The sequence below is a fragment of the Ailuropoda melanoleuca genome, chromosome 12 (assembly GCF_002007445.2).
Source record: "Ailuropoda melanoleuca isolate Jingjing chromosome 12, ASM200744v2, whole genome shotgun sequence".
NCBI classification, from domain to species: domain Eukaryota; kingdom Metazoa; phylum Chordata; class Mammalia; order Carnivora; family Ursidae; genus Ailuropoda; species Ailuropoda melanoleuca.
In genome coordinates, this window is record NC_048229.1 from 15,398,862 (window position 1) to 15,413,463 (window position 14,602).

At 39.2% G+C, this 14,602-nt stretch overlaps 1 protein-coding gene across 5 annotated transcripts in view; it reads left to right on the plus strand.

The window, feature by feature from the left end:
• Positions 1-6: 6 nt before the first annotated feature.
• The window catches only part of BICDL1 (BICD family like cargo adaptor 1), a 98,398-nt gene continuing 83,802 nt past the window's right edge, over positions 7-14,602 (plus strand). For all 5 annotated transcript variants that reach the window (XR_004619120.1, XM_034638938.1, XM_034638940.1 and 2 more), the window contains exons 1-2: positions 7-507; positions 7,979-8,194. Coding sequence is in view for 4 of the 5 variants with exons in the window: in XM_034638938.1 (XP_034494829.1) it covers positions 79-507; positions 7,979-8,194 (645 nt within the window). In the remaining variant the exon portion in view is untranslated. The remainder of the gene's footprint in view (positions 508-7,978; positions 8,195-14,602) is intronic.

Sequence of the window (14,602 nt, forward strand, 5' to 3'; positions counted from 1 at the left end):
CGCGGCGGGGCCCCTCCCCCCTGCAGCCTGGCGCGCGCCGGCCGGGCCGCACCGCTGCGGGCTCAGCGCGCGCGGGCCATGTCCGCCTTCTGCCTGGGGTTGGCCGGCCGCGCTTCAGCACCCGCAGAGCCGGACAGCGCCTGCTGCATGGAGCTGCCCGCTGCGGCCGCGGACGCAGTCGGGAGTCCAGCCGCCGCCGCCCTCATCTCCTTCCCCGGGGGCCCCGGGGAGCTGGAACTGGCGTTAGAGGAGGAGCTGGCGCTGCTGGCGGCCGGGGAACGGCCGTCCGACCCCGGGGAGCATTCTCAGGCCGAGGTCAGGCCTCCGGCCGAGGGGTCCGGACTGCAGCCGCCACCCGCCCAGGATCCCGAGCTGCTGTCTGTGATCCGGCAAAAGGAGAAGGATCTGGTGTTGGCGGCCCGGCTGGGCAAGGCGCTGCTCGAGAGGAACCAGGACATGAGCCGGCAGTACGAGCAGATGCACAAGGAGCTGACAGACAAGCTGGAGGTGAGGACTTCCCTCGTGGGATGGGTGGGAAACGGGGAGCCCGCCCGGCCCTGGGCAGCTTCGGGAGCCACTCACCAACCCCACACCTTCCTTGCTCAAACTGCCTCAACAGAAAACCACCTGAGGGGAGGGGTAGGCTGGAGGGATTTTAATGATCAAACCAGGGCAACATTGAATCCACCTGACTTCAGCAAATGGGTCCATGCACAGCCCCAGCCCCGCTGTGGGCCATTCTATATAGGTACTGTACACTGCATCTAAAATAGAGCTTACAGTATGACTAATTTATACAGCGCTGAGGTGATGTCTGCACACAGAGAAATGAGAAAGTCGGGAAGCATTCAAAATATGCTCCAGGTTTTCAGAGTAGTTAATCTCTAATCAGGGTGTTAGCCTAAAGCCTTCCAGTTTTGGCGTTAAGGCCTCCAGATGCCCTTGTCTTAACTTCCCGGCAGCTCAGAGTTGTGGGAAACAAGTGCTCCTAAAGGAGCTTTATATAGCCTTCAAATACTCAGGGATTAGGAAATGTGGTTCCATTGCAGAAATCAGGCAAGCCTGGGCTCAGCATGTGACTGTTGGTAGTGGATTTAATTTGGATTTTGGCATTTATGTGTATTTTGTATTTAAACAGTGTGTTTCTGTGTTCCGGGCCTCATGCACGCAATCTGAAGGCCAAATGCGACCTACAAGAACCATATTACTTTAACTGTTATAAATACCTCTTAAAGTGTCTGTAAGATTTCAGCCAATCCTCTGGACCAAAGTCTTTCTCACAGCTATGCCTGTTTGTTTTCTTGCCCTTTACTGGAAAAGGGCCTTGAAAGTGGTATGGAATGCCAGCCTTTCTAAAAATTAAAGAGATTTTTTTTTTTTAAAGGGGGTGGGGGGCATCTGTGGCAGTGGAAAGGAGCTTATTTTTGTCTGCCTGTGCATTTACTGTTGTTACCCAGTTTGGTTGTGCAACTAGTTCTTTTTATTCTTAGTTACAAGAGAATAGTACAGTCCTGAATAAGGTCTGAAATTGACCCTAGTCTGCTTCCATATCTCTGCTACTGGTTGAACAGTCAGAATGTAGATTCAGAAACTTTTCTGTAATAAGATTTAAGTGTGTTTGTAGTCTAGCAACATACCAAAAGTAAATCAGGGAGAAAAAAAGGAAACCAGTGAGTGCCCTGTAGTTCAGTTGGCCTGTTAACTAGGTCTGCCAGTTGATGAACCCCTGAGATACCTCTCTGAAAAGTGGTTTGTGAAACCTATAGGTAGACTGCCAAAAAGCAATCCAATGAATTGAATTGTTTAATTTTCACTTGAAGTAGAGGTCTAGAAATAAAAGGGTGTCTTTTTTTAAAAATGGGATTCGGTTTCTGACTCTATATAAAAGTACTACTGCAGAGATTTATACTTGTGATTTGAAATTCCTTTAGTGAGGGACTTGATTGAAGAGACAGCTAACTTGAAAGGAACATCATATCAGTCAGTTTGATTACTGATAGATTTCAGAGTAATCCTGAGTGTGCAATTACACACATCCTGGGTTCCATGTGGAGCCTTTGTACATTTCTTCAACAAAAGAAAAAGGTTTAAAAATTGTGTAACAAGAAAGGTTCTATTGTAAAAGAGAAAATTACCTTTGACTTTTTGCTATTGACCAAATAGATTGTTATAAATAGTTTAAAGCTCTTAAACTAGTTTTTAAAATCTTCGTTCCTCTACAGGTTACCATATGAACTCGTGTTAAAAATTTATTCTAATTTCTGGAGGTTGTGGTTGAACTACAGTGTGAATATACTTAACGCTACTCAACTGTACACTTAAAAATGGTTACAATAGTAAATTTTGTTATGTTATACTTACAGTTTTAAAATGTTTATTTGTAAAAGTCAAATCTTGATCATTACTGAAGATGAGTATTGGAGGGTTCAGTTATACTATTTCTTCAAGGTATACTTGAAGATTATCATTAAAAATTTTTAGTTTTTTTTTAAAGTACATTTAAAAATATGTCATGAAGATATTGTCATTAGTTCCTTGTTAATTATTTTAATTCTTCTTAATTGACTGAAACCTAATAGAGGATGATTTCATTTGATACCTGCAAGTGAATTTTCTTCACAGTATATTTTTTAAGCAGCCTAGCTTTTAGAATGTCTGCTTAGACAAAATACTGTCTAAAGTTTAACACCACCACTCTGCTATATTTTCAATTAAATATTTAAGAGTAGAGGACCAGCCCTTACTTTAAAAAGCATTTGTAATTTTCCACAAACTGTCAGTGGAGTCAAACACATTTTTCTCACAGGTAGGTTTGAAAGATTAACACACGAGTGAACTCTGAGAGAACGTTGGCTCGACTGTTAAATAATGAGGTGGTCTTGTTTTAGTCCCCTCTGTTCCCTTACTACCTCAAAATTGGCACCTTTCTAACTTCAGGACCAACAAACATTATTAAGATTTTTTCTACCTACTCATAAGTTAATATCAAATACCTTTCCAGTTCTGTGTGCCAAACCTAAGATTTTGTTCTGTCATTTAAAAACATAAAGTCTTGATTTTATACTGCTTTATTTAAAGGCACATTCTTTAAAGTCTTTAATGGTTTAAAGGTAAACAGAATTTTTTTAAGCTGTATATCTCAGTTAAAATGAAGATTAATATAATTTGAAAGACTGGAAGATTTTGGTCATTTTTTTTCCACCCTTAAATTGACTATATTGTATTTTATTCATTCACTGAATTTTATTTTCATATGCTTAGAGTTCTAAAGTTTTTTTTTAAGATTTTATTTTATTTCTTTTTAAAGATTTATTTCTTGGGACACCTGGGTGGCTCAGTCGGTTAAGCGTCTGCCTTTGGCTCAGGTCATGATCCCAGGGTCCTGGGATCAAGTCCACATTGGGCTCATTGCTCCGCAGGGATCCTGTTTCTCTCTCTGCCTGCTGTTCTCTTGCTTGTGCTCTCTCTCTGACAAATAAATAAATAAATAAATAAAATCTTTTTAAAAATAAGGATTTATTTATTTTAGGGAGAGAGAGAGAGCAGGATGGGGAGGTGCAGAGAGAGAATTCTGAAGCCGCCAGATGTGTGGCTTGATCCCAGGACCCTGAGATGATGGCCTGAGCTGAAATGAAGAGTCAGCAACTTAACTGACCCAGCCACCCAGACGCCCCATAAGATTTTATTTTTTAGGTAATCTCTATGCCCACTCTGGGTCTCAGACTCACAACCCAAGACCAAGAGTCCCATCCACCAACTGAGCCAACCAAGTACCCCAAAGTAATTTTTTAAAAGATATATTTATGTATTTTAGAGAGAATGCCGTGGTAGGGGGGCACAGGCAAGGGAGGAGGAGAGAGAATCCCAGGCTGACTCCCCGCTGAGCCTGGAGCTCTATGTGGGACTCCCATCATCTCAGGATCCTGAGATCAGACCCCAGTCAAAAACCAAGCATCCCACACTTAACTGACTACACCATCCAGGTGCCCTGCTCCTCAAGTTATTTTTAAAAATTTATTTCTTCTGGAGGCCCTTGGGTGGCTCAGTCCGTTGAGAGCTGGACTCTTGATCTCATCTCAAGTCTTGATCTCTTGGTGGTGAGTGCAGGCCCTGTGACTGGGCTCCATGCTGGGAGTGAAGCCTACTTTAAAAAAAAAAAAACTGCATTTACAGAGAGCCCTTTTGCTTTTATTTTTTTATTAAAACATTTTATTTACTTATTTGAGAGAGAGAGCAGGAGAGAGTACAAGTGGGGAAGAGAGAGAGAAGCAGAGGAGCTTGATGTAGGGCTTGATCCCAGGACCCTGGGATTATGACCTGAACTGAAGGCAGAGGCTTAACCAACTGAGCCACCCAGGCACCCCCACCATTTTGCTTTTAAATCTTATATCCAGCTAGGTCCTTAGTTTTTTTCCCAGAATATGATCTAAGACATTAACTTGCATTTATTGATATACTTTCTTCTTCAGAAATTAAATATTTAGTTTTTAAAGACATTTTAAACATACAAGATCCCCTTTTTTCCCTATTTTAGCTGAAAGTGAATTATCCCTTACTGCAAAGGTAGTCTTTTCCCTCAACTACATTTTCTTCTCCCTTCCTTAGGCCAATTCTTATGATTCTAGTACAGCTTTTTATACGGCAAAACAAAGTGAAAATTATCACATAATGAGAGTCCCTAGTAGACTTGGGGAGGCAAACCCAGAGGTCCTTATTTGTATTCAGTGCTGGTCCACTTAAAAATTAGTACTTTTTCATTGTATATCCTGGACTTAGGAGAATGGTGTTGCTTTTTTGACTCTGCAGAAATCCGTTTTCTCTAACAACCAGTTTCAGATGGGCTAATGGTATTAACTTGTATTTTTTCAGAGTTTTCAATAAACCTTATTTTTTTAAGAATGTTTCAGATTTACAGAAAACATGGAAAGATGGTACAGTAAATTTCCATATGCCATGCATCCAGTTTCCTGTTATTAACATATTATGGTACGCTTGCCATAATGAAAAAAAAATCGATACTGATACATTGTTAACTAAACTCCTTAGTTTATTCAGATTTCCTTAACCGTTACCTATTTTTTTTTTCTGTTCCAGGATCCCATCTTGAATACATTGCATTTAGTTTTACTCTTTTAGTCTCCTCTTTGCTGTAACACTTTCTTAGACTTTTCTTGTTTTTGATGATCTTGACAGTTTTGATGTTAATTTTCCTTCATTTGTTTATTGAGATATAATTAACATATAATGTAATATTATTATTCGTTTCAGGTGTAGATATTAACTTTATGTTATGTTATAACATTAAAGGATTAAAACATATAAAATGAATAACATACAACCCCTGACCTCCATACTTCCCAATATGCTGCCTAGAGTTCAGTGGTTAATTTCACTTTGCTGAAAATACGATTCCAGGAAACCTTTCTTTTCTTTGAGTAAACAAAAGGTTAAACTCTGTATGTTCATTATTAGGAAAGTCTCCATGGATTTTTTTTTCCGTGTTCAGGGAAACCTGAATTAGGAGGCTTGTCACATGACCAAAGAACTGTAAGGACAGAATAGACTGATCAGCACCACCTGTCTCAAGCCCTCCCCCAACTCCAAGTGGATTGGATTGTTTTAGTTGCTTGGTTGGGCTGTTCACTAACAGCTGTTTGCTGAATATTTTTAAGTCTCTCTGTTCTTTTAGAACACAAGCCTAATTTATCTGGCCTCTCAGTAACACTGTGATTACTGAGTTCTTGCTGTTGCCTTCTGCTCAATCTTTTTCATTTTGGAAAAAAATGAATAAAACCGAGTATCACAATTTTAGGATTGCAATTAGCATTTGTTTCTGCATTTCATCCTTCTGAAGTCTCTACGGTGACTAAAACATTTTCATTTTTGGAGTTTAGCAATGTTGATGGAAGCATAGAGCAGAAAGTTCTGATGCTGATGAGCATAAGTCCCTCCCTTGTTCGTTCTTTCCCTGCATGCTCCAGACTGAAGCTGTATAAAGTACAACTATAATGTGACTTTTTCAACAAATACAGTAGAGTCACTATATCCTAGTGAGTTATCTCCCAGAAGTGGTCGACCTGGGAGGCCATACATTTATTTCAGTAAAAATTGCCTTTGCTAATGTGATCAGAATTTTCATTTTGGATCACTGGTTTTATCTTTTGGCACATTATTTTGACTGCTCTGTCATGGTATATTTTCATCTTTTGGGACTAAATTTGACTTTAAGAAACTTCAACAAGTCATTCAGAGCAAAAAGAGGGAATAAAATGACAGGATGAAATGGGATGATCTCTTGTTTTAAACACATATTAGATGTGAAGTAATGGGACTGATTTTCATTTTCATGTATAAGTATACACTGGCCCTTTAGACTTTCCAAAAGAAGCATTCTGAAAAATATTCAAAGAGTGAGACCTTGGGGGCGCCTGGGTGGCACAGTGGTTAAGCGTCTGCCTTCGGCTCAGGGCGTGATCCCGGCGTTATGGGATCGAGCCCCACATCAGGCTCCTCCGCTGTGAGCCTGCTTCTTTCCTCTCCCACTCCCCCTGCTTGTGTTCCCTCTCGCTGGCTGTCTCTATCTCTATCAAATAAATAAATAAAATCTTAAAAAAAAAAAAAAAGAGTGAGAACTTGGATAGAATAAGAGCGAAGCTTCCCAAGTAGAAAAGATGACTGACTACTCTGAAGAAGATTCATATGCTCAGTTTCTTAGCTTGTTGAAACAGTACACAGTGCTGGTACCAGCCTTCCTCGCATCACAATTTCCTGTAGAGCCAATATAGATGGGCAGATAGATGGATAGATAGATGCATGTCTAGGCTTCATCCCATTCTTAACTAATCACCGTCTTTGGGATTCAGGTCCAGGAGGGTATATTTTCAACAGTTATATCAGAGCTTTTCTGAGAGCCCCCAAATTGAGGACCATTGCTTTAACTTCTTTTTAATATACTCCTTGGGGTATAGATTTTGCTTTCTTGTACATAACATGCTTTGTAAGTAGAGCATACTTGCCTCTGCAAAGAGGCATCCATATTTGTCTCTCAGAAACAAAAAGATACTCTTATTTCCTTCACAAGAACGCTTTTTTATTGAGCTGCTACTTCAAGCCATCTGTATTTTTACTGCATACGATTTGTCACACACAACTTCTTACTTTTATCAGTCTCTCCCACTAGAATGAAATCTCCATAAAGGCAAGGACCATGTCTGTTTTACTTTTCACCGTATTCCCAGCACAGTTGCTGACCAATAGTAGGTACTTAAGAATGAATGGATGGATCAGAAATAAATGTGCAAGGCTAATAGGCCATGATTTAAAGCAGATCTGAAGCTGAACTTGCTTGATATCAAAATATAATGCTTTGTATCACAACAAATATTTATTGAATTGTGATTTAGAGCACTAACAGAGTCTAATGACTTAAACACAAATCCCAGCTCTGCCATTTACTAATATTGACCTTGAGCTTGTTACTTGACCTCTTATCTACTGTTACCTCATCTGTAAGAAAAGGTGGTTAATCTGAAGGAGCTCTGGAGTTCTATCCATGTCTGAAAATTCTTTGATTCTAAGTGCCTGGTATTATGCCAAGCATAATAGATGATTCCAAAAGAAGCCTTAAGGACTTGTCTTAAGTTGTTTAAATGTATAGTTCACCAGTTAATTGGATGACTTGCTGAATTGCAAGTGAATTCCTAAGTCCACAATTCCATTCTCAAGAACAAGAATAAATGTAGGAATATTAAGCATTTAAAATAGGAATGGCATTCTCTTTGTGAAGTCAACTCCTTCCCTACTTTGCAAGAAAGGAATGTTTTTGTAGCTGTGAAATAGGCAACTTTTCCCATGTGGCAGAGTGTTTTGTTGTGCTGACTGGCTGGGAAAAAGAAAAGTTAGGAAAGTGTGGCAAGAGAAAAAAGCAAAAGGCTGTGCGTTTTGAACAGTTTATAAATCCTCTTCGCTTCTTACCCAGCACTTAGAACAAGAGAAACACGAACTAAGAAGACGATTTGAGAACCGAGAAGGGGAATGGGAAGGGCGTGTGTCAGAGCTAGAGAGTGACGTGAAACAACTTCAGGATGAATTGGAGAGGCAGCAAGTTCATCTACGGGAAGCAGATCGAGAAAAAACACGGGCGGTCCAGGAATTATCAGAACAGAACCAGAGGTTATTAGATCAACTCAGCCGGGTAAGTGACAAGTTAAGAATTTATGGTACAAAAATACTGAAAGTTGAAACCAGAGCTGCTGTGTGATGTCAATCTTACATATGGTAACAGGAGTTCTGATTTTTGTTGCCTTTGGTGTTGATATCAACAAGCTAGATATTTTTCACCTATGAGAACTTTAGCTGTGTGAACTAGGGGTCAGGAGCCAAAATCCTTACCTGTCATTAGTCAGCTATGAGACTTTGACAATCACCTAACTTGGGAGTTTTTTAGTTTTTAAGATAAAAGAATTGTGCTTAATGATTTCTGACGTTCCAGAAAGCTATAAAAGTCTATGATTCCTTACCTAGAGAAAGTCTGTCATGGGTAAAATTATGTTAATGCATTTAGTTCAAATATTAAATAATGCCATCCTTAAACTGAAAAGCTTAGGGAAAATTACTAGAGCTAAAGATTTTCATTGATGTCACATTTGTGAATGTACATTTCTTCATATTATTTAAATGTGAAAGGAGGTATATGCGCATCTGTGTTTAAAACTTGTTCTTTTTATTTCATATTAAGTAAAAATTTTTTACTTGTACCTTTATAGGGTGGAGTCATGGAAGTATTAAATAATTAACCAAGGTCAAGACCATGAAATCATAGCAAAGAAAGAGTTTGAGGGCTGAATAGGTAGAAATCTAGCTTAAATACAGAACATACCTTTTTAACAAATGTAGGTACGTTGTTAATGCCCTGGTCTTTAAATCCACCTACTTTAGAAAATTAAGAGCTGGATTTACTGTGGTACTTCAGTCCTTCTTATGTGTTGAAAATAAAACTATTAACTCTTTAGCTCTCAGAGGATAAACGAACTTCTGTCCAATCTCATCCCATAGGTCATGTTTAGGTCTTTGGAAAAGGCTTACTTAGAGCAGCACATGGTAAATTCTTGGCATTTCCACAAATACAATGGGTAATACCTTGTGAAGTTATTTCATTAGTTTGTCATACTTGCTTCCCATGGGTACCTTGGTGCCTCACTAGGAAGTGTGAGGTAAATGCTACCACTAGAGAAAGGGAGAATCTGTAGAGGGGAGAATGGAAGTGGGGAGGAGGGGGAGGGAGACAGTGAAGGAAGAAGGAAGGGAAAATAGAGGTGCCTAATGACTTGGAAAATAGCTAGTTGCAGGAAATATCAACTCATGTGAAAGGTGAGAATCCAGATGATAAGTAGACCTAAAGATCTTGTCTTCGGGCTTCCCATCTATGGGTTTAAATCATCATTTGATTGGCTGGAAGGGAAGAATTGGACAGTTCTTCAGGAAGTCATTTCAAGGCCAGTTCAGTAGCAGCATTTCTGACTCAGTTCTAAAACCTTTGCAACAACTTGGAAGGGATTTTGTAAGATTTTTTAAGTTTTTTTGTTTTTTTTTTTAAAGATTTTATTTATTTATTCGACAGAGATAGAGACAGCCAGCGAGAGAAGGAACACAAGCAGGGGTAGTGGGAGAGGAAGAAGCAGGCTCACAGCAGAAGAGCCTGATGTGGGGCTCGATCCCATAACGCTGGGATCACGCCCTGAGCCGAAGGCAGACGCTTAACCGCTGTGCCACCCAGGCGCCCCAAGATTTTTTAAGTTTTGAGTGTTCATTCATTATTCATGAAAGATAAACTAACTGGATACACCTGGCCAGATTTATTTATTTGTTCAACAGCATTGACTTAATACTTATTCTGAGCAAGTGTTTCTTATGGACACCTATACAAGGAATACTGTAAACCAGCACAATTAAAGGGGAAATTATTTCTTGGGGTTAAGTTCATGTTACAAAATAACGTGAGCAGAAACAGACTCAACTCCGCTCTCTGATCTGGTGAAAGATAGGTGGCCAAGAGAGATGAAGGGAGAAAGCAAATATTAACATAACATAGCGAAAGAGCAGAGAACTTGGAATTTACATGCATGATGAATCTTGACTTTGCTTCTCATTGACTGGATGACCTTATTTGTGCCTCACTTTCCTTACCTATAAAATGGGGGTAAAAACCTATACCTTACACAAGTATTGTTGAAATGAAAGTAAGATAATGTGTTTATGTTATGCTGCAGTATATGAAGGTAAGGATTTCAATGTTGATGGTTGTTTTAATAAAGCAGTACCTTTATAGTTGAGATTCCTTTGCCTGATTTCTCTGTAGAAAATCCTGATAAGCTGTTCCCAAAAGGATATAGGGGGATAACATTTCCACTAGATCTAGATTCTTGTTATCCTTTCTGGCCTGGAATGCAGGCCTTTGGTGAGTTTTGTGGCTTTTTTTCCCTTTCTCTTTTTAAGCAGGACAAGCCCCTGGGGTTTCCATCAGCAGCCAGTTTAGATTGTATTTTATCATTTTGTTAACTTGGTATTCAGGAACTAGAGGAGTTGAGTACTTTGAGGTGAATTAAGATTCTCCTTGGACAAGATAACCAGCAGAGGTAGTAGAAGGCCAGACTTTTTTATGATGTATATAACATGTCTTTATAAGCATGAAATGTATCGTATCTCAAGTGTAATACGATATTTCTGTGATGCCTTTGTCCAAAGTATTTTTTTTAAGTTTATTTTTTTAGTAATCTCCATGCCCAATACAGGGCTTAAACTCCCGACCCCGAGATCAAGGGCTGCATGCTCTTCAGACTGAGCCAGCCCGGCACCCCCGAAGTATTTTTAAGTATATTTCTTTTGCCACCATGGCCTCCAAGTTTTTGGGTTTTTTTTTTTTTTAATAACAGCTCTATTGAGATATAATGCACATACCATAACATTTACTTTTTTAGGTATAAAGTTCGCTGGGTTTTAGTATATTCAGAGTTGTGCAACCATCACCACTATTTAATTATAGAACATTTCATGCCCCCAAAGAAAGAAATCCTATACCCATCAGTAGTCACTCTCCATTTCTCCTAACCCCCTACCCCATGCTCTGACCCCTGGTAACCACTAATCCACTTTCTGTTTCTATGGATTTGCCTATTCTGGACATTTTATATAAGTGAAATCATACATATGTGATTCTTTGTGACTGGATTATTTCCCTTAGCATGATGTTTCAGGGTTCATCTGCATTGTGGCATATATCAATACCTTAATTTTATGGCTAAAGAATATTCCATTCTGTGGCTATAACACATTTTGCTTATTCATTAGTTGATGGACATTTGGATTGTTTCCACTTTTTGGCCATTATGAATAAGATTACCATAAACATTCATGTACAAGTTTTTATGTGACCAAGCTTCTTTTTAGCTCTAAAATCGGATGCTGTGGGTATATATATCCCATGAGCTTCTGGATCCTCATTATCATGAAGGAAGAGATAGGTATTCTAATTTTATAGCTGGGAAAACTTGAGGGACAGAAACATGTGGCTTGTTTGAGGCTTTTCTAATTTAAGACTTACGGTTCCTATGCCTCAGTTTCACATTTCTGAGGCAGCAATTAAGGTCACAGGTTTTGGAGCCAGACAGCCCTGGGCCAAACACCAGCTCTGCTATTTACTAGCTGGGTGAACATGGAAAAGTTTTTTCACCTGTTTTAACCTTAGTTTCCTTCTTTGTAAAATAGAAACAAACAATTACCTGATGGTGTTAGGGGGACTAAATGAGATAATATATGTAAAACTCTAACTGCAGTGCCTAGCATATTGTAAGTGCTCAGTAACTGGTTGCCATGATTTATAATTATCATGTCGTCTTCACGTAGAGGCGATTTCTGCATCTAGTCAAACATCGGAATTCTAACCTGATGGCAGAAGAATCTGAAGTGTTCCCAGCATATATTAGTGCCTGAAAATGTTTTGTCTCGCAGTTAGATCTCTATTCAGAAATATTTGAGTAAAAATGATCTTTCAAGAATTGAGTCAGGTTCATTCTATGGCATCTCATATCCCCTAGACAATACTTCATATAGTCTGGGGATACCGTTATTCTAGTTTATTTGTTCATTAGGACAAAATGCCCTCTAAATTCTCTTCTAGCGTCTAAGATTCTGTGAGTCTCATTCTTGTGAAACTCAGGCTGACATATTTGGACAAAGTATAATTCACTTCCTGAGTTGGAAAGTAACACCATGAGCATTGACAGTGGGGTTTAATAGGGCATGTTAGACACTTATCATCCTACCTCAAAAGTAGAAAGAATACAGTGGGCTTTGCTTTCAGGAAGAGAAGAGGAGAGACGTGGGCCATACTTCTCACCTAAGAAGAGTATTTTCATGTAAAACTTAAAGTGGAGGTTTTTTGAGAATCCCTGTGATATATACATAATACAGTTCTTTTCACTAGCATTACAGCAGAACCCTCCAGAGCCCCCAGATGATTTTCTTCCCAACAGCAGCAGCAAAGATAACAGAGTGTTCTGATCAGTGTTAAAGTGTTCTAAAGTGATCATTCACTAATTTAACCTGCTACAGATTATACCACAGCTTAGGCAGTGTGGAAACTTCTTATAGTTTGCGTATAGGGCAGCAAGCCAAAATAGTGATTTGAACAATATAGAAACGGTCTTGTTCATAATAATGTCAGTCATAGCAAGCTTCTTTAGTCTTTTCAGCCTTCAGAAGCAGTTGACATATTTTCAAAATGAATCTCAGTAGTATTAGAAACTTCAGTAAGAGTTAAGTCATTTTCACAGTTTGTACTAATAAAACACTGCTCACACGTCCTTGTAAACACTAAGATCAGACTTGAACACTTGCTGGCCAAAGAATAAGGAAAATGATTGATTTCTTCTTAAAAAGGGGGGGGGGATTTAAAATTGCTTAGGGACTACTAAAGTTTTCCTTCCCTGAAATACATAGTTCTAGAGTTTGTAGAAACTGGCTAGGAAATTTTCTTACACTTTTCCCCTACAGTTTTTTTTTTTTTAAAGATTTTATTTATTTATTTGACAGAGATAGAGACAGCCAGTGAGAGAGGGAACACAAGCAGGGGGAGTGGGAGAGGAAGAAGCAGGCTCACAGCAGAGGAGCCTGACGTGGGGCTCGATCCCATAACGCCGGGATCACGCCCTGAGCCGAAGGCAGACGCTTAACCGCTGTGCCACCCAGGCGCCCCTCCCCTACAGTTTTATACATGAAATATCATCTCTACCTTTTCTCCTTCCTCCTTCCCTCACCCCTCATCCTGCCAACAGCAGAACCATATGCTTAATCCTAATCCCATTTTCTCTACAAGGGGTCAGGTCTTCAGGCTGCAGGACTGAATGTATACAGTCTTAGTGACTGTTTATTATATACTGGGTTATAATTTTTGGATAATTAAATAGATTTTTGCATTTTTCATTTAAAAAACCATGATGGGGTGCCTGGGTGTCTCAGTTGGTTAAGCATCTGCCTTCGGCTCAGGTCATGATCCCAGCATCCTGGGATTGAGCCCCATCGGGCTCCATGCTCAGCAGGGAGCCTGCTTCTCCCTCTGCCTGCAACTCCCCCTGCTTGTGCTCTCTCTCTCTCAAATGAATAAATAAAATCTTTAAAATAAATTTAAAAAACAAAACAAAACCATGACAGGGCGCCTGGGTAGCTCAGTCAGTTGAGCATCTGCCTTCATCTCAGGTCATGATCCCAGGGTTCTGGGATTGAGCCCCACATTGGGCTCCCTGCTCCATGGGGAGTCTGCTTCTCCCTCTCCCTGCCGCTCCCCGTGCTTGTGCTCACGCTCTGTCAAATAAATAAATAAAATCTTTTAAAAAAATTAAAATAAAAAACCGTGACATACTTGAAGCACACAGAAAACTGCAGAGAATAATACAAATCCACCTGTGTAAAATCTTAACATTTTGTCATATTCAGATTTTTTGGAGAGATAAAACATAATTGATAAGATTTACGGGTCTCATGTCTTCTCCATTTTTCCATTTACTCCTCTTCCTATTCATGTGTTTGTATGACACACATGCACACATGTGTGTTATATGAACATATATATTCCATTATGTATACTATATCCATTAACAATGTATAATAATTTTTTGCATGTTTCAAACATTTAATAAATGGCAACATATTCACATCATTCTATACCTCATTCTTTCGACTCAAGGTTATGTTTTAGGGATTGACCTATATTAATAAATACAGTTCTAGTTCATTTATTTCAGTTGTTTATTATTTGATTGTACAAATATAGTACAATATATTTTCCATTCTTTTGTTGATAAACATTTAAGTTTTTCCCAGTTTTTCATTATTTCACCGTTTCCTATAGTGACTATTCTTGTATCTCTTCTTCTTGTGCACATATATTTGAGTTACTCTGGTAAATCTAGGAGTGGAATTGCTTGGTCCAAGAGTAAAGACCTCTTCAGTTTCATGAGATATTGCCAAATGACTATCCAAAATTGTACAGATTTACATTCTTACCTAGCAGTGTGTGTGAGAGCCAGTGTGTGTGATTGTTCACATC